The sequence below is a fragment of the Lingula anatina genome, chromosome 9 (genome assembly GCF_051362555.1).
Source record: "Lingula anatina isolate TDL-2025a chromosome 9, LinAna3.0, whole genome shotgun sequence".
Lineage (NCBI taxonomy): Eukaryota > Metazoa > Brachiopoda > Lingulata > Lingulida > Lingulidae > Lingula > Lingula anatina.
In genome coordinates this window covers 7,141,758-7,165,876 of record NC_141775.1, presented here as the reverse complement: position 1 = coordinate 7,165,876, position 24,119 = coordinate 7,141,758, and the positions used below count along the sequence as shown (strand labels likewise).

The window sequence follows — 24,119 nt, the reverse complement described above, 5'->3', positions numbered from 1 at the left end:
AACAGCGAAAAGAAAAAGTGTGTTATTGTTTTGTACAGTTTATAGCAGGCTACAGTACGCTCGTACGTACGTTATTTACGCGTAAACTCACAAAAGGACATGCACTTATTTAGAAAAAACTTATTAAAAATAGTTGTAGAACTAGATGACGATTGACCATTTTGTTTTAATTGGGAAGTTTACCCCAAGCTTAATTCTTAAAATCCACAACTGACAATTCATTTCAAAAATCTTATAAAAATCATGGGATTCTTAAAGATAAGTTTATTCTATAACTGTAGTTTAATTCACTCCTTTGGAATTCGAAGAGATGTCATAAAACTCTGAGTACATGCTTACTATTTTCATCAATATATTTTTTACTTTATTTGAAACAAAATAAAACAGCAAAAAAAAATTTACAATGTCAGATGACGTGGTGTAAGACCAAAACAGGTGTAAGACCAAAGCAGGTGTAAGACCAAAACAGATTTGAGTTGAATAAAGTACTGTATGATTTTAACAACAAACTGATGTGTCTTGGATTAGCTTTGCTTCTTAGGACTGAAATAAAAAATGTCATAAATACACCAATCAAACGTAAACCAACATTAATTTTCCACATTAATGTAGATACATAGCAACATACTTTGAACATTGACAATGCGCTGTAATGAGGCATCTTATCTCATTGCACAAATGCCTTATAAACATACAAAACCAAAAGCAGCAATAATTAATGGTTTGGAAGAGATGACCTAGATATATAATAATATAAAGAGGATTTGAAATCCATTTTCCTTTGTGCCTATGGAATAGAGCCATATTTTTGCTGAACTCAGCAGTGTCTTCAAGTCATTTTCTGGTCTCTTTTTTATCTCTTGCATTCCTCACAAATAATTCATCGAATCTTCTCATCTTTACATCATTTAACTTACTGGAAAGTTTATTTACTTTATTACCACAATTTGGGTAGAAAATTGCATTATTTTTCATGGGATTTGAATTTTTAAATTTACTGTTAAATAGCACTCTTCAGGCTGGTGTAAATATTGCTTTTTAAATCAAGTTCTGTTCTTTCTCCAATGTCCAGGCAGGCTAGAATCACTTGTTTGCTTGCTGAACCTGTGACCCAGCCACTTCTAAAACCTTGTCTCCAGCCGCTGGAAAAAAGTTACAAGTAATTACTCATTAAATTTGAAACAAACCTAACAACAAAATTTCTTTATCAAATTTCTTTTCTGAATAAATCTGAAAATAATGTCTGAACCTTTGCAAAGTAAACTTGATTCATGTCTGAACTTTTGAAAAGTAAACTTATGTTTAGTGAAAAACTGTAAATGAAAAATCATTTAGTACAAAATTCAAATCAACATAATAAAGCATCACAACAGGTAAAATGGACTAAGTGAGATGAGCTGAGTGTGTTAGTTGAGACATAAAACATTTGGCTGAGATAAGAACAGAGATACCAGTTTTGTTTGGTCAGATAATCAGTACATATTTGCACACCTTTATTTGTTTGTTGAAATGCATCTGTTTGCAGTTCAGTATGAAGTCAATGTTATGGCTTTGAAACAACCAAATTTCTCATGAAACCATATTAATAAAAATAGAAAAAAAATTAAAAAATATATAAGAATGAGTTTATTTGTCTACAATACAAAAAAAAGCCAAAAAGTAAAACTGTCTTCCACTATGGTGTTAACGCTGAAAGTGCACGGCGACGGCGACATGATCGGCGACGGCGATGACAGACGCAGGTGATGGCAATATATACAGACACATCTGTGTCTGTACATAATAACTAATCGAAATAACTGCATAATTGTTGCCAAATTTAATTTTTAATGGAGTCAATGGTAAATTTGGCAAAAAGATGGTGAAACGTTTTATGCTTTCTCCAGCCAAAACAGGACTTTCTTACATTTGGTACAATTTCACCATCATGCTACTTTGGGCTCAGAATATGTGTCATAACAAACTAACCTATTGTCCCAGAAACTTTTTCAAACTGTTTTAAGCTTGCACTGGAATTGCTCTGTAGATAAGCCTCCTCAGTGGGAGTCAAGGACTCTCCTAATTTTTTCAGAGCTGTAAGAATTTCCACAGACTGTGATGTGGCTTGCTCTGTGGACAACTTCCCAATCTTTGCATCTCTGTCTAACTGTAATAAAAAATAAATAAATTAAAAAAATAATAATAAAACATACCATATGGTCATTATACACATTTCCAAAACGAATAATTATGCACTTTCAAAAATATAAAATGAATTAAATATACATTACAAATTCTGAAGACAAGGAAGAGGATACAAGGTGTTTACAGACAGAGTAATCATCTATCAACAACCAGAAATGCATTAATGATACATATTAGATATACAGGGTATATATTAACCTTTTTCATCTTTTGCGGAAATACGAAGTGCGCATGACAGGAACCGCGCGCCACAGGGGTCATGGTGGTCCTCTGCTGTTTCCAGCATGGCAATGCTAGGTGTAGATGATGTACAAGGTGCGCATATAAAAAGGTCGTATGAAGCGTGCATTGCTTTCTGTCAAACTAAAAAGGTGGCTGAAGCACAGAAATGCGTAAACTGTAGGCAAGAAACAGCTATTTGGACGGAGAATCAAGCAATTATATATTTTCTTTCTCAGTTTAAATACGATGCGCTTTACAACTAGACTTCACCTAAGCGTCCGAGCCTTGGCTGCACTTTCAATAGTGATGACGAACTAAAGCTACGGAGTTCTTTTAAATGCTTCCGATAATAAAGATATGCGAAAGAGACTCGTTATTTTTTTATATATAAAATCAAAATAACCAGTAGACTCGTACACAGCTTTCAAGAGTGTGGACAGGTGCGCAGGCCTACGTCTTCACAATTTTGTACATGTTGTATGCAAGCTGTGGCGATATCACCTCATGTACCGGCAGTGTCAATTCATTACGATATTTATGTCTTGTTTGAAGGATATCATAAGAGATTTTTAAAGTGATAAAATGAAAAGATTTCCTGCATTGTTTGACTCGTAAATACTGTGTATACAGGTAAAACTGACACGCAGATCGTTCGTCGGTGAACTGATTAAATCGTTTGGTACCTGATAAGGCATCAGGTGTTACTTGTTCAATTGTTCGGTAAGGCGGGCGGCCACAACTACGACCTTTCCTCTGTAATTAAAACCTTTTAAGTGTTAAATAGGTGAGACAGGAATTCTCGACTCTTTCCCAGACGATAATTAAAGTTTACCGTGTCTTACTCTAGTATATGCACAAAATTTACGACAGGTAAAAAATGTCAGCCTTTCGGTCTGACAAGTATGAAAATTTTGTCAATCTGAAACAAAAACAAAATTATAGCAAGAGCCCAAATTATTTGATTTTTAAACGTTTTTATGCGTATTTTCATCGTTTTCAATCACAGACAATTAAAACATTCAAATAAAGTGTTTCCCACACATTTCATACTTTTCAACTATCTAAGACAGTCAAATATACGTAGGCCTACTTTAATACTAAGCATATTTGTATTACTTTACAAATACGTTGTTGGATTATGTTTATTATACATTTTGTCTTTACCATTCATGTATTATGTACGTGTAGCTTACAGAAAGGCTTTTCTGCATTTTTTGTAAAAATATGCCCATTGAATTTTCCAATTCTCTTGTCATTGAGTTCAGAAATAAATAACTTTTTATTTCGCCGATAACGCGTTCAACAAGAGCCGATGTACTTTCTTCTTCGTATGTCTCTTTTGATCTTGATAATATGAGCCCCGTTTGTACAAATCAGTAATACGTATACGGGACTGAATACATAATAATAAAAATTTTATTAACGTCTCACGTTAAAAAAAAATAGAACCCACCCTGCTAAGGGTTATTAGAGACTAAAACCTGTGATGGGCCTACAACATTTAAAATGATCACTTATCAATAAAACACACACAAAAAGGATATTACATACAAAACTTTTCAAACCTTCTCTTTGTTGTTACACAAAAAGTCGTGAAAGTTCTTGAATTTTTTGTAAGTAGAATCCCTGTGTAAAACTTCAAAGCTTTTGCTTTCTTTTTCCATATTATAATCTCATGCTTGAAGTCTTTTCTTAATTTTTAGGCCCCGGCCTATTCTTCAATTTTTTCTTCAAATCTTTATAATGTTTTTTTTTTTCTCGCATTTTTTACCCCGAGTTCTATTTGCCGATAGTTCGTTATATCCGTTGTTTAACTAAGCATTTCTGTTTTTTATTAAAGCACCGTTGATCTCCTAATATTATAGTTTTTCTTCCCGCCTTCGAAATGTTCAGCGCAAACGCGGTGCCCTGCTTTTGATCCAAACTTGCTATATTTTCCTTTCTTTCTACCATATTTTTCATTCTAACGGGTTTGTTGGGAACTTATTAAACCTCATGTGTCGATCTCGCTTACTGTTATTGTAGTAGCGGGACAAAAAGCACGTAAACCCAGCCATGGTTTTAAGCACCGCTGTAAGTGTTTCGACGTAGCAGGGCTCCCCTACCCACAATGCAATTTCCATTTCCGGAAAAGATGAAAAAGGCTAATAGTAAAAAACCCTGTAACTTATAGAAATTATTTATAATCTCATCGCTGTTTTACTGACCTCTGCCAGTCTCTGACGTAGCTGCCCCGGCTGCTTCTTAGCAAACATTCTGATGACCTCGGGGGTCTTGAATGCCTCGCTGATTGCTGCCTGAAATCAGTAGTACACCACTAAATCTAATGTCAATACTTCTTACATTGTTTACACACTAAATGAACTCTGTTTTAAAAAACCTCATGTAGTTAGCAAATTGATTCACAGATAGGAATTTCATTTATAAAGATAAATACAAAGAGTGCATGTGTGTGTGTGTGTGTGTGTGTGAGTGAGTATGTGTTTGAGAGAGAGAGAGAGAGAGAGGGGAGTGGAGCACATGCAAACTTATATAGCTTACTCCACTGAACACATAATCTCCACTGGGACATACCTTACACCTTACCATAAAAACATATAATTACAGCCATTACCTGTATTGCCAACTGCATGCCATTCAATTCATCCACTAAACTCATGTTGCCCTTCATCATATTCTCTAGAGAGTCTTGGAAATCCTTCAACTGTTCTATGGTGTCATTTTTAGTTTCTTCATATTCATCTGCATCCAGGTCTTCTCTGAAAGTTAAAGAGCAAGTTAGAGCCTTTGAATGAAATGCGTTTTATCTTTTTTTTTTTTATCACTTTTATTTTTACTGTATGTTACATGTACTAACTTCAATGACAATTACAACCAATATGGTTACATAGATTGCTCCTATGGTTACAGGATAAACATCAAATGATTTGCTGAGATAATTTATACTAACTTGGTCTGTAACAGCAGAATTCTGGCTTTGAACAATTACTACAGAATTATTAGCACTTCTATTTACACTTTCTGATTTGTTCTATAGCAGTATGTTATTAGCACAAACAAATTTAACCTTTATCAGAAACTGTAAATAGGACATGAGACTTATTGCTACAGTATATTCTGCTTGTATATTATGGTGCACTGTGCTGTGTATGAGTTTTACAGACAAATCTACTCATGTGCCAGCCCACAATTTTTATGACAATCAAAAAAAAAAAATAAAATAAATAAATAAATAAATAAAAATAAAATAATGATGATAATAATAATAATAATAGTAATTGTTGACTTAAAACAAAACTGCAGCTGTGCATTTTCTTTCAAACACTTACTTGCATTCTTCCAAATCTTTCAGCTGCTGAATCAATCTGTCTAATTGTTCTTCTAAATTTTGTTTTAATTTGGTAGTCTCTGCCTTTCCTCGGGAAGCCATTACATGTTATAGGTCTGGAAGTATAATTAACATAGGTGTGTACAAAGAGTATGTGTTTAACCTAAATTTTAGGCCTTGCTCTTACTTAGTATGCTTAATGTGACAAGTTAACATCTCAGCTGAATGAAGAGCATGTATTTGCTAACAATACAAAATGTTCAATAATGAGATGAGCCTGGGGCTACAGCAAATGATTATTGATACACTACATGTATTCCCCCGCCCTTTTCTTTATCTTTCTTTCTTCCCAATAATTATTTAGTAGGTGGAATTTGATAATTTTTATAATATTAAAATACTTCTTAATTTTGTTTCTGTAGCTGGTGTTAATCTTTGAGGTTTTACGCGTGTGTGAATATGTTGAGAGAGAGAGAGAGAGGGAGAGAGAGAAAGAGAGAGAGAGAGATTTAAATACATATGAATTCTACTTACTATTTCTAATGTCAGGTTTAAATTTGTTAAATTGGTTTTTAAATATTGTATTTTATCGTTTATACTGGTGCTAGTGCAGGTCCACCCTCCAAAGTCCAATAAATTAGGTCAATATCAACAATGGTCTCTATCCAATTACGACAATGACAGAGTCGACAAGTTGACCTATTTTTAGAGTCAGAAATCGAAACTGATCCCTTTTGGGTATTTTTTTTTCTTTTTGGGGTGCTTAACTTAATCATGCGGAGTTACACTGAAATTGAATCAGAAACGAAACACACAATGATAAGCTATTTCAATGATTACTGATGAAACCCTAACTGCAATTGTAAACTACCGGTACTGCATGACTACAAGTGAATGGGTACCATGAATCGACGTTCTCCTGCTGAATTCTGTATCTTTTTAAGACAAACACTATACAAACAGAGTTGTGCAAACAAAACGCTGGAAGATCATGAAAGGGGTGGACTGGCAGATCTACAGACAGGCCCTGCAACCTTTATAAACACCCGACTCTGTAAAATATTTCTGGACAGTTTTATCACAATTTCAACCCAGTCACGTATCACGTATTGTAGGCCAAGTTCTCTGCCTGCTTGTTTTTTTTTTTCAGAGCCGTACTCAAATTAGGCGGGGTATATGCCCACTTAAATAGTTTCACGGACACTACCTCTCCCGTTTTTTTTCCAATTTTCTAGTAAGAAACACTTTGGTAAGATATTGCTATTAGGCTTTTGGTGCCAATGAACATAAGTGTGCGTGTGTGTGTGTGTGTTTGGGGGGGGGGGGGGAGGGGAGAGGGGGTAACCGGCAGCGTTTTATTCGTCTTGCCAATTTTTTTTTTAATTCACTACTCAGGTATTTAATTGCAACTTCAAACTGCCAACTGGTTGTATTAGCTACATGCATGTGATATTGGTACAGCAAATGTTTGGGGTGATCTGCATTCAAAGCGCACAATCCAAATACCCCTCAGGAATTTTGTCCTGCATGGATTTTTCTATTTACTTCAAATTAAGCAGTACTTTATGGTTTAATTGCATGCACTTGTTTTCATTTGCCAACGTAAAAATAAAACATTTGGAAGTAATAATAAACAACCTGTCAATGGATTTCTAATGTTTAATTTATTATTGCTTGATAAAACAAAATCACATGTAAGGCATTTAAACTTTATTTCAACAATCCTGTTGTTCTAAGTCTTAAGCACATTTCCTAAGTCAACACTGTAAACAGGGCCTTTCCCAGTAGTATATTTCCAGCACATAACAATGAACTAATTTCTTTTAAAAAAGTTGATGTTGAGAAATATCACTCTTAACATGTAATAATACATGGTAACACAAGGCACACAGATCCTCAAAACTATTCACTGTAAGTTTCTGTCTCATAGAGTAAATTAATTGCAAGTTTGACATTACACCTATAATAATGATCTCAAACAATTTTAATTAATTGTAAAGATTCTTTAAGACAAGTGAACTGAATTGTATTTATACTATGAAATGTGTGACAATAAATAACCATCGTGCAATTTTCTTAAATAATAATTTGATCAAGGATTGTTATCAAATTCATTTCGTAATACAATCTATATTAATGATTCAGAATTATTGTGTGATGTATTAAATCTGCAAAATTTCTTCCAGCAAAACAGGAGACATACAACTAATAACGAAACTAAATACAAAGCAAAAATAAAACAGAAATCTGAAGTTTCCTAAATTTCAATAAGTAACAAGTCCAAAAAGAAATAAGTACATATACTTCAACAAAAACATTTTTCACAGGCTTGGCTATAAACAAATTTCACCAAATTACATTTTAAATTCAATAAACATGCTACATACCCCAACATTTAACACACTCATTTGGCCATTATTAAACAGTACTGTCATGCCTCATGAATATTTCAGACAAAACTTACATTTTTAGGGAGTACTATCTATTAGTCTGCGGATCAAATTGTTCTAAATGCTCCCAAAAAGATAATGTTATATAAGTGAATAATACACTCTTTCCTTCTTCTAGATATTTGTCTAGCATATAGCCTCCATAACCTTTAAAAAATTCAACATATTTTCAAAGAAAAAGAAAAAAAAAAATTGCATTGCTTTTTCTACTAACATGTTTATTGCAAGGTTCAATGACTAAATAAGAGCTTTTTAACACCTTAAAACAATTGCAAATATGAAATTTTAAAATTCTACAATACCCACATAGTTGGTTATACACCAAGGCATAACTATTAAGTACACTGTACCATGAAAAACCTTGCCTTTGGTACAGTAGTAATTATGGACTTTCAAATTATCTCCTGCTCCTTGGAAAAAAAAAATGGAAAAAGTTCTAGAAATGTTTTAAGCAGGCTACTTAATTAAGACTGGTGGCAGCAATTAAATAACCTAAAGGAGGAACAAGAATGACACTGCACACAATAGTGTCAAGTCCAGGAATAAGGGCTTCAAATTAACACTCAAAAGATTCACAAGAACTTCACATATCTGAACAACCTAGAAATGTCAATTAGTACCAAGCTGTCAACACTTAGTTCTGAGAAGAAATGAGTTTTACAAACACTAACCAATTAACACAGACTGGGTACCTTTCAAGGACAAGAGACGGACATTTTTTTCCAAAAGGAAGAGAGAAGGCAGGGGGGCCTCAAAACTGTAGAATTAAAGTACCAATTATCACTTAAGCAACAGAGGTTACCATCAAATAGAACAGCGCTGTCCATTTTAGTATGGGAAAAGAAAGAGCACCTCAGATTAATGCATCTCGGCATCTCATGAACATGACATTCTCTATATGAATATTTTCAAACACAGACACTTATTGACACATTTATCACCTTAATAGTGGTTTAATGGATTCCTTTTCTTAGTAAGCCTGAAGAAAGATGCCCCCCATCTCAGATTTCCCCACCACTCCTTTACTCTTGGAGGGCAAGAGGTGTCATTTATGCTAAAAGAAAGGGTTGTGCACATAGTAAGGTGTTGTGGAAAATTATTTCTGAAGTTTTATATTTAGAGCAGTACAGGCTATAATAGAGTGGTCTTGTATCATTTCACACAAAAATGGCTAATGAGCAGTTTTTTGATGAATTGTGTGAAAAATTACACAGAAAATTGCATAGCACACAAGGGGGATACTGTTGGCTGTGGACTGGGGGCACCAGTTGTTATGGTGGGGTCTGTTATGGGTGATGAGGGTTACATTCCTTGGGGCCAGCCACACCATTACTGTTGAAGCGACATGGTGGCATTTATGCTAAAGGAGAGGATTGTAAACATACCAAGAAGGACAGAAGTATTCCACCCGAGTTGAGTCACTCTGTGCTGTAACTCCAGAGCCTCACGGAATCAACAATAATAGACTACATTGTCGTAATGTGGGATGTGCCTTGAACATGACGAATAACCTGAAATAAAAGTGTTGTGGAAAATTATTTTTGGAGTACCACATACACGTCAACATTTAGAGGCACATCTGAACCTGTCAAGCCAGGATCCTACAGAGCCTCACTATTAGAAGTTACCTGTCACAAGCGGGGCTAAAAGCTGGAGTGACAAAGCAGCTTGCCGCCCGCCCGCCCGGTTCTTCAGCCGTGGAACTTAAAGACCTGCGTGACTCAGAACACCTAGAGCTACCTGTCCCTGCCTTAGCTGGTGCTGGCACCAGTACAGCTGCCGCTCCTATGACCACATCCCAACAGGATAGCGGACAAAACAACTGTCTATACTTTTATAACTTATTCTGTTCTTTATTCTTTGTTGCAGGTACTTTTGCTCTACCTGGATACTTTCTCTCCTGAGAGAGCGATCTCTTGGGACCAGTACTACTTGGCTGAGCAAGCAACTGTGTGAGCAGCACACCAGGGATTGGTATAAGCAGGGTAGCCAATTTCCTCTCAGTTATGGACAAGTTTGCCAGCTCATCCCATGTGCAAAGAACTAGTCCTCTTTAGCTGTTACCGTTTGAAAACTCCCAGGTCAGCATAGCTCCAAACCGTGTTAGTCCGTGATGTGCTGTTGAGGTTTGATGAGATCAAAGCCAAGGTGACCTCCACCTTTGGATCCATCTTAAAAATAGACTCCAAAAAGGTATGTATGCTTGGACATAGTTATTGTTATCTTTCTTTGGGGGGGGGGGGGGTTTAAAGGAAATGTCTGAACTCAACTCACTGCTCAGGAGGGAGTTGGCCTAACCAAGATGGCCCAGGGCCTTGTGAGGCGGTACCAGCTCAGTGAACAGCCTCCACCCAAGGTGATGTACGCTGTCAGGGACTGCTGCTCCACCTCTGGTGGTGCGATTGGATATGTGGCACTTCATGTGCGGGCAAACTTGCCCATAACACATCGCCTCCTGTGTCACCACAGAAAGCCACCCACTATATGCCGTCTTCATGAAGAAGTTGTCTGCCAGCACTTCGAGATGCCAAGCTGGGCCAACTACAGGGCTCTGGTGTCAGTCCAGACAATATCATGCAGCACATCTCGCGCAAGGAGATAGAGAAATACTGCCGTCAACGCTCCCATGGTGTAGCTGAAACAACCATCAGTTGCAGTCGCTAATCAATACACTGGACAATGATCAGGGGTGTGACATGCTAGGAGTACCACTCCTTGATCATGAGAGAGTGCAAGACACGAGCCTCTCAACAGCGCCACATACCATGCCGCCAGGACGTCAAAGGGGTCTAGAGCTCTGTACAACCAAACTGGAAAATCTAAGGGCGGGAAGGAGCTGAAAGTCTACAGATGTGCAAGAGGCTCGGTGGAGAGCTTCCACTCCCACATAGTGAGATTCATCCCCAAACTTATCAAAATCCCAGAGGTAAACGGCACCATTAATATTACACATTTTTTTCCCTAAGGCATTTGTAACAATTTAATTGTTCTTGTGTGTTTTTGTATCAGTGTATTTATTTCGTTTTTTTGTTGTTTTTTTTAGCAACGGTAACCATGCCCAGGTCGTAGTATGTGGAAATGGTGGACACACCCAGCCCTGCCCCAGAAGAGTACTTCTCCTTGATCACCAGAGAGAGAAAGATGGGAAGGAGGTTACGGTCTACAGATGTGCAAGAGATACTGGACATGACTAAGCTGGCTCCTGTTCTCATCTCCCTACCTAACATCTACAGGGAGTGCCTCGATCTGAAGATGTGTAGAAGATCATCCACCACTGGGAGGCGTTGCCAGAACTGGGCAAACAACACTTCTGCTACACTCCAAACTTCAAGAAGAGGCACACAAAGGGGGTGCTTTGCCTCTTCAAAGAATACCATCACTCCTAGGGTGGAGAGTGTCAAGAAGTTTTTTTCTTTGTTTTGTTTCTTTGTTTTGATTTTCATTTTTTCAGCTAAGATTGTATAAACACTCATTTTTCAGAAAATATTGAAATACACTGGTAATTAAAGTGCTTTAGATTTCATGTAATTTATATGTATATAATAAGTTTAGATGTAATTGCAGCCAATAGATTATAGTAACAAAAGAGGCCTGCTACTAATATTTCTCTCATTTCTCTCTTTACTTCTAGGTGAGCTTCTAGGGTGCGAGTACCTCCTCTATCAGATGAGAAAGACCCTAGAACCTATAAAACTGGACCCAGATGCACCCGATGAGGAGGTTGTCGAGACAATGGAGGAAGATGCTGATGATGAGGGGGTTCTCTGAAGACTGTGATCCCACAATTGCAGATGCTGATGAGGACCCTGTATTCCACATCCCTCCTAGACCACACACCTCCTCCGTGACAGAGGCAACCAATACCTCTCCACCCAGAGAAAGTAAATTTTTAGATTATTACTGTTGTATTAACATTATTAATTTGTATTAACATCTTATTTAGACAATATTGGTATTATATAAATTTTTAAAAAATTACATATGTGGTTTAGAGAGACAGAAATAGCAACTACTGTAAAAAATGTGGAAAACCACGCAACATCCAGACAGGTCATAGCGGCTACCATGGCCGTACATACTGCCCTGACAACGCAGAGGGCCTGACGTACTTAGCCTTGTAGGAAGGAATGAAGGCCCTCTTAGAACAACAACAACAGTGGAGCAGGATAAATGAGGACTGTGTCTTCCCGAACATAACTGACAATTACCAACTACTGACACTTATACAAAGACAGCTGGACTGTTATTATTTATTTACTTATACAAAGACAGCTGGACTGTCATTATTTATATAACATGATGCAACAAACAATGCAAAGGCAACTGTGCAATAATTTATTCAAGGATAGCTGGACTATCAATTATTATTCAAAAAGATAGCTGGACTATCACCTATTTATTCAATGCAAAACTGCAATGAATGAAGGCCCTCTTAGAACAACAACAACAGTGAGGGCAGCATAAATAAGGACTGCTTCCTCCCGAATACTCATTCCTGATTAGACTGGCATTCATACAGCTGGACTGTCATTATTTATTCAATGCAACTAATATGAAAAATAAAAATAAAAAAAAACTGCAATGCAACTAATATGAAAAAGAGCTTATTTCTAGGGTCCAGAGATTCAGTTAAAAGCATTGCTTTTACTTGAAATTCATATCATAGAACGATAGATTTTCCCAAAATTACAGATGAATCCAGTTTTTAGAAGACTTAGTGACAGACGACTGCGACTAGCAGGTACAGCAGATATGTAGAAAACAAAAACAAGACAGCACCTGTAGTGAAGAACTTGAGTGGGAAAGAGGTAGCAGCAAAGGCAGAGGTATCAGTGAGAGAGAAGCGGGGTGATCCAAGGGATCGCACTGCTGTACTTTGGCAGCACGTGCTGCAGTTTGGGAAGTACCTCGGACAGACCTTCCTCTAACTGCTGGAGAATAGCCTTGGTTATGCTGCCTGGATTGTGTCCTCGATAGGTAAGGAAACCAGGACTGACACACCCATCAGTGAAAACAAATTCAGTTTGAATGTATGACAAAGTGACTTGTACAATGTTATTAAGAAATATATGATACTAAAAAAAACAAGATTTCTAGTGACTATAAATTCATATGTTTAACTTAGCTAAGTAGATGGATATTGTTATTTGAAAATTTCAAATGTATTTGATAATTTGCCTTTGAATGATTTAGATGAGGATATGGAAGTTAAATGAACATATTGTGTATAAATTCTGTTATGTGGAAATGAGGTGTAGATGGCTTGTTAAATGTAACTAACATTTTAGTAATCTGTAATGTCCAATTTTTCTTGTCATGTTAACAGCCTCATATCAACACTTGAAACACTGAATCAATTTCTTAAAGAATACATGGAATCATATCATGAGGGAAAAGAAACTATTAGGGAAAAGCAAGAGGAGCAGCTGAAGAGGCGTGTAGCATCTTACCAAGGAGTTGTTAAGTTGTCGAGCCCTGATGTGCAAAACATAAAAGAAGGTAACATTTAAAATTGTAAAAAACATTTTCATATGAGCCAACATCTTTCAATTCCACCAGTCTATTGTGCCCTCCCCCTCCTCTTTTGTGAGGATAACACCTAGTTATTGCATCCCAGTACTACCTGTTGACAGTGAATGGTCACCTGTGTATCTTGCTTTTCTTAGATGGGTGTTTGTTAATTGTTTTTTAAGGTACCATCTATTAATTATATCTGGCAAGGCAAAAAGAGCTTATTTCTTGGACTTATTTAAATGTCCAGAGGTTCAGTTAAATGCACTGCCTTAATTTGAAATTTATATTGTAGAATAATAGTATAATCAAGTCACTATGTACCAACTTAAAATTGTTTGGAAAAATAGGCTTTTTCATGCATATTTAAAATGAATATTTGATAACATTACATTAGGGATAATTATGCTGGAACCGAGACTAAGTAATTTATGTGTCATTTAAGTAATTATATTTTTCCTAAAATCACAGATGAATCCAGTTTTTGGTAGACTTAGCAACAGACGACTTAGACTAGCAGATTCAGTAGAAGCAAGATCTATAGAAAGTAGAAACAAGACAGCACCTGTAGTGAGGAGATTGAGTGGAAAAGAGGTGGCAGCAAAGGCGGAGGCGTCTGTGAGAAAGAGAAGGGGGGTGATCCCAGGGATCGCATTGCTGTACTGGGGTAGCACGTGCTGCAGTTTGGGAAATACAGGGGGCCAGACCTTCCTTTGGCTGCTAGAGAACAGCCTTGGTTATGCTGCCTGGATTGTGTCCTCAATAGGCAAGGAAACCAGGAATGATGCATCCCTCAGTGAAAATTAATTCAGTTTGAAGGTATGACAGAGACTTATGAAATCTTATTAAGAAATATATGTGATATTTAAAAATTGTAAGGTGCCTATGCAGTGACTGTAAATGTATGTTTAACTTAGCTAAGAAGATGGATATTATTTGAAAATTTCTATTGCATTTGTTTATGTGCATGTCTTTGTTTGATTTAAATGAGGAAATGGAAGTAAAGTGAGACACTGTGTATAATTTTCATTATGTAAAAATGAGGTGTAGATGGTCTGTAACACGTAACTGTAACATTTTAGAACTCTGTACGGATGGTAATGACTAATTTTTCTTACTATATAAAGAGCATCATGTCAGCACTTTAAACACTAAATCAATTTCTTTAGGAATACATGGAATCCTTTCCTGGGGCAAAAGCCATAAAAATGAAACAAGAAGAGCAGCTGAAGAGGCGTGCAGCAGTTGACCCAGGGGTTGTGAAGCTACCACCCCTTGATAGCTCAAACATTGCAGAAGGTAACATTTAAAATTGTAAAATTTTGATATGAGCCAACATTTATCTATAAAATAAGCTCTGTGAATATTATCATGTGTGAAATAATAACCTCCCAATAAAACCTATTGTGATAAAGATTTTAAACATTGTTTCACTTGAATATTGTTAATATTTATTTATTTGTATTATTTAATTTTGTAGAACAAGAGGTGACTGATGAGGAAATGCTGGCAATACCAGAGCCACAGGCAACATGTCTGTATTGTTGATTAATTTAATTTTGATAGTGAGCAGTCTCACTATCACAGCAAGTTCTTTTGAATGTTGTAATCTTTATGATACAGTACTGTGTATACATATCCTGCCTGTAATTGGATTGAAAATTGGTAGTTGCCGAGCTGCTTTTATTATTAAATTTGTTTAATATTGAGCCCCTGCAGAGCCCCTGCAGGTCCACGGGGTTCCTCCATCTTCCCCTGACCCATATTTTCTGAGACCATTTTTCCTCTGGGCACCACTACGAGTGTGGAACTTGAAGCTGAAATGCCACCAAGAGTGTGTTGTGAAGCAGACAGCCAAGAAGACCACAGTTTGCTCACATCAGAATATTTTAATTGATGAGTAACCTTAAACACTGCTCAAGTACAAATATGTTCTCATGCTTTCCATTATATATATACACACACACACGTATAGACTGGTGGACAACCGATTTCAACTGAAGAAATTGAAGAGAAGAAAGTGGAATTATTAGAGAGAGAAAAACAGAAGAAACCCTGCAGTGCTTAATCAAGGAAGGAGAAGTTGAGGCAGAAGAAGCAAAATGACAGGCCGCAGAGGCAAGGGCAGATAACGCATTATGAAGTGAGGCAGCAGAGTATGCATTTAAACAACCCGAACCAGAAGCCATTTGTTCGTTTCTCGAAACCGGACTTTCTAATCGTTTTAAGGACAAGGGATCCCTAGCTACTTATATATATATATATATATATTAATGCTTATATTTATGAAAAATTAAGGTTGCATTTAAAGAGATAAAAAATATATCTTAAGTTGAATTTATAAGTTTGAGTTCATCAGTGACTGTCCATTTCTTATTTTGTTTTCTAGCACTAAGAAATTACTTGTTTTATTTTGTGTTGCAGTATCACCTTACAATGGCAGGTCTATACCAGACAGTAAGGAAAGTACTTGATGTAGATGGCTGGTACTACATCGGTACTGAATACCTCGAGTGCAATTTCTGTAAGAGGAAGTTTGCGAGCTGCTGCCCCCCCCCCCCTTGTCCTTGACCAGCTTCACCTGGGGCGGAAAAGCTATTTTCCAGCAATGCTGACATTTACGTAAGATGTGAATTTATTAGTTTTCCAGTTGAATTCTTACTTTGTCAGATTGTCCATCACAGGAAACAGTAGTAGTAGCTTCCACTATTTGTTTGTTGACAGTAAAAGAAAAAACAAGATCATAACTTGTGAATGTTGGGCATGATTTTGACAAAATTTTTGCTTGTAACAAAAATCATTTGCATCTCAGGTACAAGTGTGATTTGAAGGTGGTACGACTCCTCAGGCAGAGGACCTTGGGTAACTCGGCCACTAACGTGATGCACCAAGTGGAAGAACAGAGGCAAATAAGAAGGGCTATGTCACAAATAATGAAAAAGACCACTCCCAGAAGCATTGATCAACACCAAGTAGAACTCCCTGCTGGAATATTCCCATTAAAAACTGATCATGACCTTATGACATTTGATAGAAGTCTGGCCGACAGGGAAAAAAAGAGCAAGTGGTATGTTTAAACAAATCAATTACTATTCTAAAATGTACATACAGCTACATTAACATCCGGGCTTCAATATGTATGTATCGGTATCTGCAGGCAAGAGAGTCATTCCAGGCATTGTGGGGGGATGGCGGGGGAGACGGTGACAGTTTTCCCTCCCAGTGCTCAGCTTCCAGTGATGCCTCCTGTTCCTTAAGTGCCTTGGTTGCTGGGAGTATACCTCAAGGATGTATTTACCTAGCTGGAGGACAACAAGGCCCAAATAACATGGATGAGGACGTGGCTGAATTTTGTTATTGGCCGCCATATTAAACTTGCAGCCAGAAAAAGAGAGATACCTGGCAAAAACTGGTCAAGTCATCGCATAGAAAAAGTATGGCCACAGCCAGGTGGGTATATTTTCAGTAATATCCAAATAACATCCACTTTTGGTGATGTATTAAAAATGGAAAGGTGCTACAATTATTAATTTAGAGAATGCAACCACAATTAAGTGGAAGGAATTACTGGACGGACTGTGCGCCAGCCACCCTCGAGAAAGGGGAAACCGAACACGGCTGCTTTGATGGACAGCTGGTCCAACCAATGAACCTTCAAGGACAGTGGGAAAAAACATAAGAACTGCAGATTTGATGGATTTTACATTAACTGAATCTTTGAACTTTTTGTGTACAGCTTAAAAAAATAACCTAAGATATGGAGAAATCATCCCCCTGGGGGATGTTGCCAAATATGGGTAAACAGTACACTCCATACTTCAAAAAGAGACTCATAAAAGACAACGTTCAAAGGCTCAAGAGTTGATTGCAATTCAACAGTAATTGTGAAGATGTCTGCTGTACACAGAGAGAACATGGACACTTTGCCGAACAGACTGCCTAGAAACTAAGTGTACAATTAGGTCTGGAAAATTAAGGTCAATGCCATTAATTGGGTCAGAGTTCAAGGTCACCATAGACAGATTATTTGCTTAGATTGCCAAACAGAACTTCTTTCGCCTTTGTCCATTTGCTGTCATCTTTAAAGGCATGAGCTTCCCAAAGCCTCCACGCCCCCTTATGCTGCTAGTAACACAACTATCTGGTCATTTGAGGCAAAGGTCACCATTAAATCAACAAGAATTATTGCAGTATTCTGACCAATTACACCTATGTACAGATTCACAGGAAATCCTACAACAACAAGACCAATATAACAACATTCACATAATTACAAGGCAACGCAAAACCTAGAGCATGCACTAAGGGCATCGTGCAGAGAAACTTATGATTCAATATCGAAGTATAAGGCATACAGAATTGCAGAGTAACACATGGGATACATGTTAATAATTAAATATAGGACATTTAAACAAGGTGAAGATCCGTACATTTTCAACTTAAGACAAAACGATTTGTTTCTTGTGTAAGCTCAAGGGAGACACTACGTCAGTCTGCAGAACATTATTAGCTGGTAAAATATGTAAGCTATACCTTCAACTCATAGGTGTGGTAATTAAATGTATGAATAAAACAAAATGAATGCTACTGTCATATCTTTTAGTTTCCTTCTCTAACAGACTTTTTAGAATACTTAAAGACAGTCTCAGCGCGTTAAACCCTTAAAATAGCACGAAAATGAATTTTCCTTGAAATCTCACCAATTTCCCCATAATGACCAAGGTATATCCTATCCAAAACCGTTCAGAAAATGAAGCTACCTAATACCGTTTTAAAGTTCCATTAAATAATAAAAGACGACTCGTCTTAAATACTCAGCTACCACCTCACAGTACGGCTTCAGAACGCGCAATTTCTCGCTAAGTCTCGCGGTTTACTATGAATGAAGTACTATGGCTGAGACCCGGATGTTACTATTTGGCGCCAAAACAGCAAACATGGCTCAGACGCGCGTCAAGTCTGAAGAGGAGAGCGACAAAAGGGGACGAAAGAAAATAGCCACTCCAGTTCGAAAGATACGAAAGAAAATTAGAGACAGACAAAGAAGCACTCAGACTGTGTATGTTGGGAGGGAGGTGGGGCGGTGGAGGACACTTAAAGCTGAGTTAGGACTCACATACGAGGCAATGGCGAAACTACTCCTCGACACGTGAGTATGCGCTTCACAGGTCTCAAATGTAACTGATTATCATATTATCCTGTTCACAATAAATGACAATATTTGTGCTCATACAAAGTTGGTTACGTGTATAAGAGCGTTTTGGGCTTTACGTTTTCTGTTTTTGATCGGTACATGTACCGAAAAGATGGACAGGCGGCACTTACATGTCTGACAAGTTTCGCTGTGTAGTCGTGACGTCTATCTCATTCTGACTGAAGCCTGCTGTGATTGGTCGTAAGCGTGGGAAAATCGAGGTCGTGACCTTGAGCCGGAAGTACTTCTGGCTGTGCTCCGAAATCATGATAAATAGTTTTCGTTTTCTAATTCTTTATTCTAGTTGTCTTAACAGAACTTTTGTGACTCAGACTTATTAATATAACAATAAACAATCTCACAAAATACAAACCTGATCAAAGTTTTACATAGAACCTGCTTCTATACATTAATCTAACCCACTGAGACTGTCTTTAATAGCAAAGTCAAAAACCTGTACTATTTTCAGCTGGACTAAATACACTTCAGTGACATACGGGCATCACCAGAAAGTCAACCACACTCTATAAGGGTCATCTGGTAATATACAAGTTTTGTTTTTCCATCTTTGTAATAAAAAAAATCAAACAAAGCTCTAAAACAAAACTGATTAGGCAAAGCAAAATACACGTGACAATGTGCTGGATAAAACAGCAGTGATGATAACACCCTACTTTTCCACCAATGACTTGCCCTTCTTCACACATATCTTCTCTTATCACTTTTTTCCAAATCTGTCTCTTCTGCCATTCTTGTCACCATGACCACCGTTGCTTGCATCCTCACAGATTTCCACCATTCCCTACTGCCTCTGAAATAATGAATGCGTGTGTTAAAAATATTTTGGGAAAATAAAAAAGGTCACTCTCAACTTCCCTGTCAGTGACACATTTGTCATAGTCAGCGATTATATATATATATGTTTTTTTTGGGGGGGTGTATGGCATTCTATAATCATCATGAAGACTATACAGTTTTCAAATTGAGCAAACTGATTATATCTGTCCATTGTGTGCACCCTTTTAACTAAATATAATCATAATAATTATAATTAAATAAATAAAGTTAATTTGGCAGAACATTCTAGTGCTTCCCCATAGTATATGCTCTTTTGTCTATATGAAACATGGTGAAATATTTAAAAATCATCCACTCCATTATCCTGAGGAAATCGGGCAGGTATGCAGATAAAATGTTGCTTTTGGTAAATTGCGAACTATTCATCACATAGTGTACATTGCTTTTAACAGAAAACAATTGTCTCCCAATCATGTTTTGAAAATTAAAATGCCAAACCCTTACCTTCAGATAAAATAACAGAGGGACAGTTTAGACTTTTCCTATTTCAGAGGACCACAGTATTGTAGCTGTCACAATGTCTCCTCCTCCCATGCTGGTTCATTAAAATCATGTCCATCAGTGGCAGCTATAATAGAAAACGAGTTATATGGTGAAGAAATTACGCTAAATCAGGCCTACCCAACTACCAGACTCGGCACCTAAGGATCCTGAATTAACCGGTATATCGGACCACACTACCCATTTTCAAGGTGTGTGTCAGATCGCATTTCGGAGTATCAGCCAGAACACCGACAGGATGAGCCCTGGCATGCTCGGCTGTCACCTTAATTGGATAGTAAACGATTGTCGTAAAATCGCTATATGATTTTAAAACCGGGTGCATAATTTTGAAAGCCACCTAAATGAACCTTAGACTGCCACATTAATCTAATACAATGCAAAAAAGCCTTATCAAAAGTGGTTAAAACATTCAAACCGAATGTCGTAAAGTCCCCATATATCCCCATAGAGACAATAAAATAGAGTACTCTAAAGTAAGAGTACAGTTTAAGGTTGTTCAGCCGAGCGTGGATGAGCCCGCAGTCGTGCTACAAAATTCGTTCTGGGGTATGATACTCCGAAATGCGATCTGACACACACCTTGAAAACGGGTAGCGTGGTCCGATATACCGGTTAATTCAGGATCCTTAGGTACCGAGTCTGGTAGTTGGGTAGGCCTGTAAATGGCACTGAAATTCCAAGAAAATAGAAACGTGTGCAAGCAACTTAAAAAATTTCTCACTCCCCAACTACAAGAAATCCTGCATTTGTTTTTTCCAAGGGATAACAACTGTTCTAATGTTAAATCTTCATAGGGCTTTTTAAATACCTCAAAATCTAAAGCAATAATGATGAAATATATTTTATTAATTACCAAGTATGTTGTAACACATGTTCCGGTGACCGTTGGACTCCTATTTAAGAATCATGTTGTGCTTTGTATTCCAAAACAGGTGTTGCACAGCTGAATGGATTCCTGAATGACAAAGATAAACAAATAAAATATCAATTTAAAAATTACTAACTTTGTATCAATCAGACAAATTGTTGTTATGGAGGTGTCAGGGGACAGGAAATGAACTACAAACTGCCAGCAAATAATGCAACTCCTTGCAACAAACTTAAGTAACAACTGCAACAGCCAACCAGTCAACACATGGCTTCTATGAACTAAAACCTTTTATATTAGTTCAGCTTCATCTTACCTAACCTAAACCACATGCAGTTTCACTGCATTGCTTCTTGCTCTCAGAATATCTGTTTTTTTTCTACTGACATATTTAGGTGAAACAATCAGAACTTAGACTGTAGAGCCAATTAAAGCAAACAATTACTTCATGAGGACAAACACATGTAACTAAGCCTAGTCCATTCTGGACTAGAGTAGGTGTTGGTTATCAATATCTTAATTTTTTTTCTACCTTTTGCTACAGAGAAATGGTTAGCAACAAATACCATGATTAATTGACAATTGCCCCTTTAAAAAAGTATTCTAATAAATTTAAGGCATTTAAGTATAATCCCACTTGAATTCTTAAATGCACCCCCCCCCCCCCAAAATTTAAATGGACTTACCTATTCAGCTTTCATTCATATCAAGCTGTCGTTATTTTGCTTGGTATTTCGTTTATCGAAGGCCGAGATCTGTCCCACAGCTGTAAACAACCAACACTCGCTATGTTTTGGTCCACTTCTGGTCAAATTCTTAAACCTGTGCCAGAATAAAGAAGAAAAACTTTTTTTAAATTTGCACTTGAACAAAATTTCCAACTGCAGCGTTTATAACCCAACTTTCTGAAAGCTAAGTGGAGATTGGCCCGACGTTGAATCGCATATCCCTCCCCTCCCCATGAAAAAAAAAGACGTCAGCGACTGAAATTTCTACGCTCTTCTATGACAGAACATACGAAAATAGCTTTACAGTTTTTATCTATTATGCCTTATTTAATAAAATTTACTCGACATGGCGCACTTTCCACAGCAACACGACTGGTGAATCACATCTCACCTTGGTGAAATCTTTGAAACTTGATGCACATGTTCAAGTTGGCGTCTCCCAGGCGAGAATAAAAGCACGTCTTCCCAGCATGAAAATTTGTCACTCTATGCCACATGGTTCTAGAACAGTTTCCTGAAACTGACAAATCAGAAATCAGTTTTGATACTTCGCGGAATCACGTTTCGGATTTGGTTTTGTTCATTTTATGTAAGGGGAAAGGCTAATTATTTTTTTGTCGAAAATGTGAGGGGTATGTGTCATCGACATAAGGGAATGTGTTAATTCCTAATACACCTTGATTAAGTGCTCCTAAAGGATAGTTACATATAGACATTATAAGCAACTGAAGAGAAAAAATGACAAAGAATACAAACCTACCACCCCTTTTTTCATAAAAGGGGACCCGTTTACCAGTGAAGGGTGACGGGTATAGTTCAAATCCAGTTTGTGTGATTGAGTGTCAGGGAGATTAACGCAAATGAGGTCAATCTCCCTTTTTTACTTCCCTCCGCCCCGTACACACACACACACACACACACACACACACGACCACATACTTCACTAGCACCCCCCCCCCCCCAAAAAAAAAAATTCCAGCTTTCCCAACCAATATTAAAGGACTTGCAGAAAGCTAGTTGCGTTAGAGAAGCTACATCTGTTCTTCATCTGTGGATCACACGAAAGATTGATGTGCTAGAGAAGACTCTCATCCACTACAGGATGGTGTCAACATAGTAACCGATGCGGTAGAGAAGTAACGGCTCAACTAGCACATTTAGATTTCGTTGACGGGCCATATTTGAAAATGATGTTCAGAAAAGACTATGGCAGAAAATGACGCGCTGAAAATGAATTGTTGAAATGCCTTTTATTTTCACCCCTATTTGCACTTGCATAGGAAGTCTGCGTCTTACATTTTTACTTTCCTTATTTTTTGCACTATCATTATCATCATTACTATCATCAGTACTACAGACTTGACATTTAATATGGAATATTTCAGTTTCGAAGGTATGCCTAGGTAAAAATGCATTCTTTTTTCAAAAAACTCCGATCTCATATAAGATATGTGAATGGAGAAGTGTGTAGTCAGGTGCGTCGCTTCCAATTAACTGAATACCAGGTTAGTTGCGCTGCTGCATTATGTAATATGCAGTGATTTAATTGGGTAGTGCTCCTTTGGGCAGGTCAAAGCTTGGCTTTGGCAAAGCATGGTTCTGTCAAAAAAGTATCCATATGTCGGCAACTACTGGATAGAAGAATTTGAAATTTTGCATGCAGGTGGTCGGTTTTGCAAGGTGTAAAATGAGTATATTTGTTTATCTGTATATTTGTTTATCTGTGACAGAGTGGCGCGAAAAAGACAGACGTTGCCAGACAGAAAATTGCGCCAAACGAAACGGTCCGCACAGTTTTATAGAGTAATGCCCAGACTGATGTACCTACACGGAGGCCACAACCAACGTATTGAAATCTTACCACCAGGGTACAGGACCCACTGTCTGTCGGGATATGCTATTGCAACTAAACAAAAACCACCCAGTCCGTTCAGAATGAGGGGTAAATTGCCACCAAAACGCATTTTTCAAGGCCCTTAGTGAACACCGAACTGGTTTTAGCTGGTTAGAATACCAGACGACCTCAGGGGAACCCACTGTAAACAGCAAAACATCGTTGTATGTTTCTCTAATGAATTGGGGACCCTGATCGTTTCTGAGTTGAACACTGAAATCTCGTGACTTTCTTTATTGAGGTCAGCTTTCACCTGTACCGCTCAACCAGTCAAAACAGAGTTTACAGACATCCAGAAGAGGCCAACGACTAAGCGTGTGTCGCGTCTAAAGTGGCTAAGGTCATTAACAGCGTCAGTAATTGGAGTGGATACCACAT

The 24,119-nt window shown here is 37.4% G+C and overlaps 1 protein-coding gene and 3 long non-coding RNA genes across 5 annotated transcripts; 2 read left to right on the top strand and 2 right to left on the bottom strand.

Annotated features, from left to right (window-relative positions):
- Positions 1-217: 217 nt before the first annotated feature.
- Positions 218-6,423, bottom strand: LOC106154839 (protein LZIC). The gene is made up of 6 exons (XM_013529352.2): positions 6,269-6,423; positions 5,736-5,850; positions 5,021-5,165; positions 4,614-4,703; positions 1,969-2,146; positions 218-1,142 (listed from the first exon to the last, which is right to left on the bottom strand). The coding sequence occupies exons 2-6, from the start codon at positions 5,834-5,836 to the stop codon at positions 1,084-1,086; spliced, it is 573 nt and encodes a 190-aa protein (XP_013384806.1). The 5' UTR covers positions 5,837-5,850; positions 6,269-6,423; the 3' UTR covers positions 218-1,083.
- Positions 6,424-11,887: 5,464 nt separating this feature from the next.
- On the top strand, positions 11,888-16,003 carry LOC106154835 (uncharacterized). Of its 2 annotated transcripts, XR_015331044.1 has the most exons (5): positions 11,888-12,065; positions 12,877-13,683; positions 14,167-14,514; positions 14,865-14,994; positions 15,176-16,003. It is a non-coding gene; the product is annotated as an uncharacterized LOC106154835 (long non-coding RNA). The 2 variants fall into 2 exon arrangements; XR_015331045.1 differs by lacking the exon at positions 11,888-12,065 and having other exon boundaries at positions 12,774-13,683.
- Positions 16,004-16,037: 34 nt separating this feature from the next.
- LOC147759845 (uncharacterized) lies at positions 16,038-16,835 on the top strand. The gene is made up of 2 exons (XR_015331046.1): positions 16,038-16,317; positions 16,508-16,835. It is a non-coding gene; the product is annotated as an uncharacterized LOC147759845 (long non-coding RNA).
- Positions 16,836-19,472: 2,637 nt separating this feature from the next.
- On the bottom strand, positions 19,473-22,418 carry LOC106154841 (uncharacterized). Its single transcript, XR_001237548.2, has 5 exons — positions 22,239-22,418; positions 21,806-21,941; positions 21,105-21,206; positions 20,192-20,315; positions 19,473-19,700 (listed from the first exon to the last, which is right to left on the bottom strand). It is a non-coding gene; the product is annotated as an uncharacterized LOC106154841 (long non-coding RNA).
- Positions 22,419-24,119: the final 1,701 nt, after the last annotated feature.

Coding starts and splice junctions, on each gene's coding strand:
- LOC106154839 (XM_013529352.2), bottom strand. CDS start 5,836: ATGGCTTCCCGAGGAAAGGCAGAGACTACCAAATTAAAACAAAATTTA. Junction 5,166..5,735: donor AAAGATTTGGAAGAATGCAA/GTAAGTGTTTGA, acceptor TTTAACTTTCAG/AGAAGACCTGGATGCAGATG. Junction 4,704..5,020: donor GCATGCAGTTGGCAATACAG/GTAATGGCTGTA, acceptor TACTGATTTCAG/GCAGCAATCAGCGAGGCATT.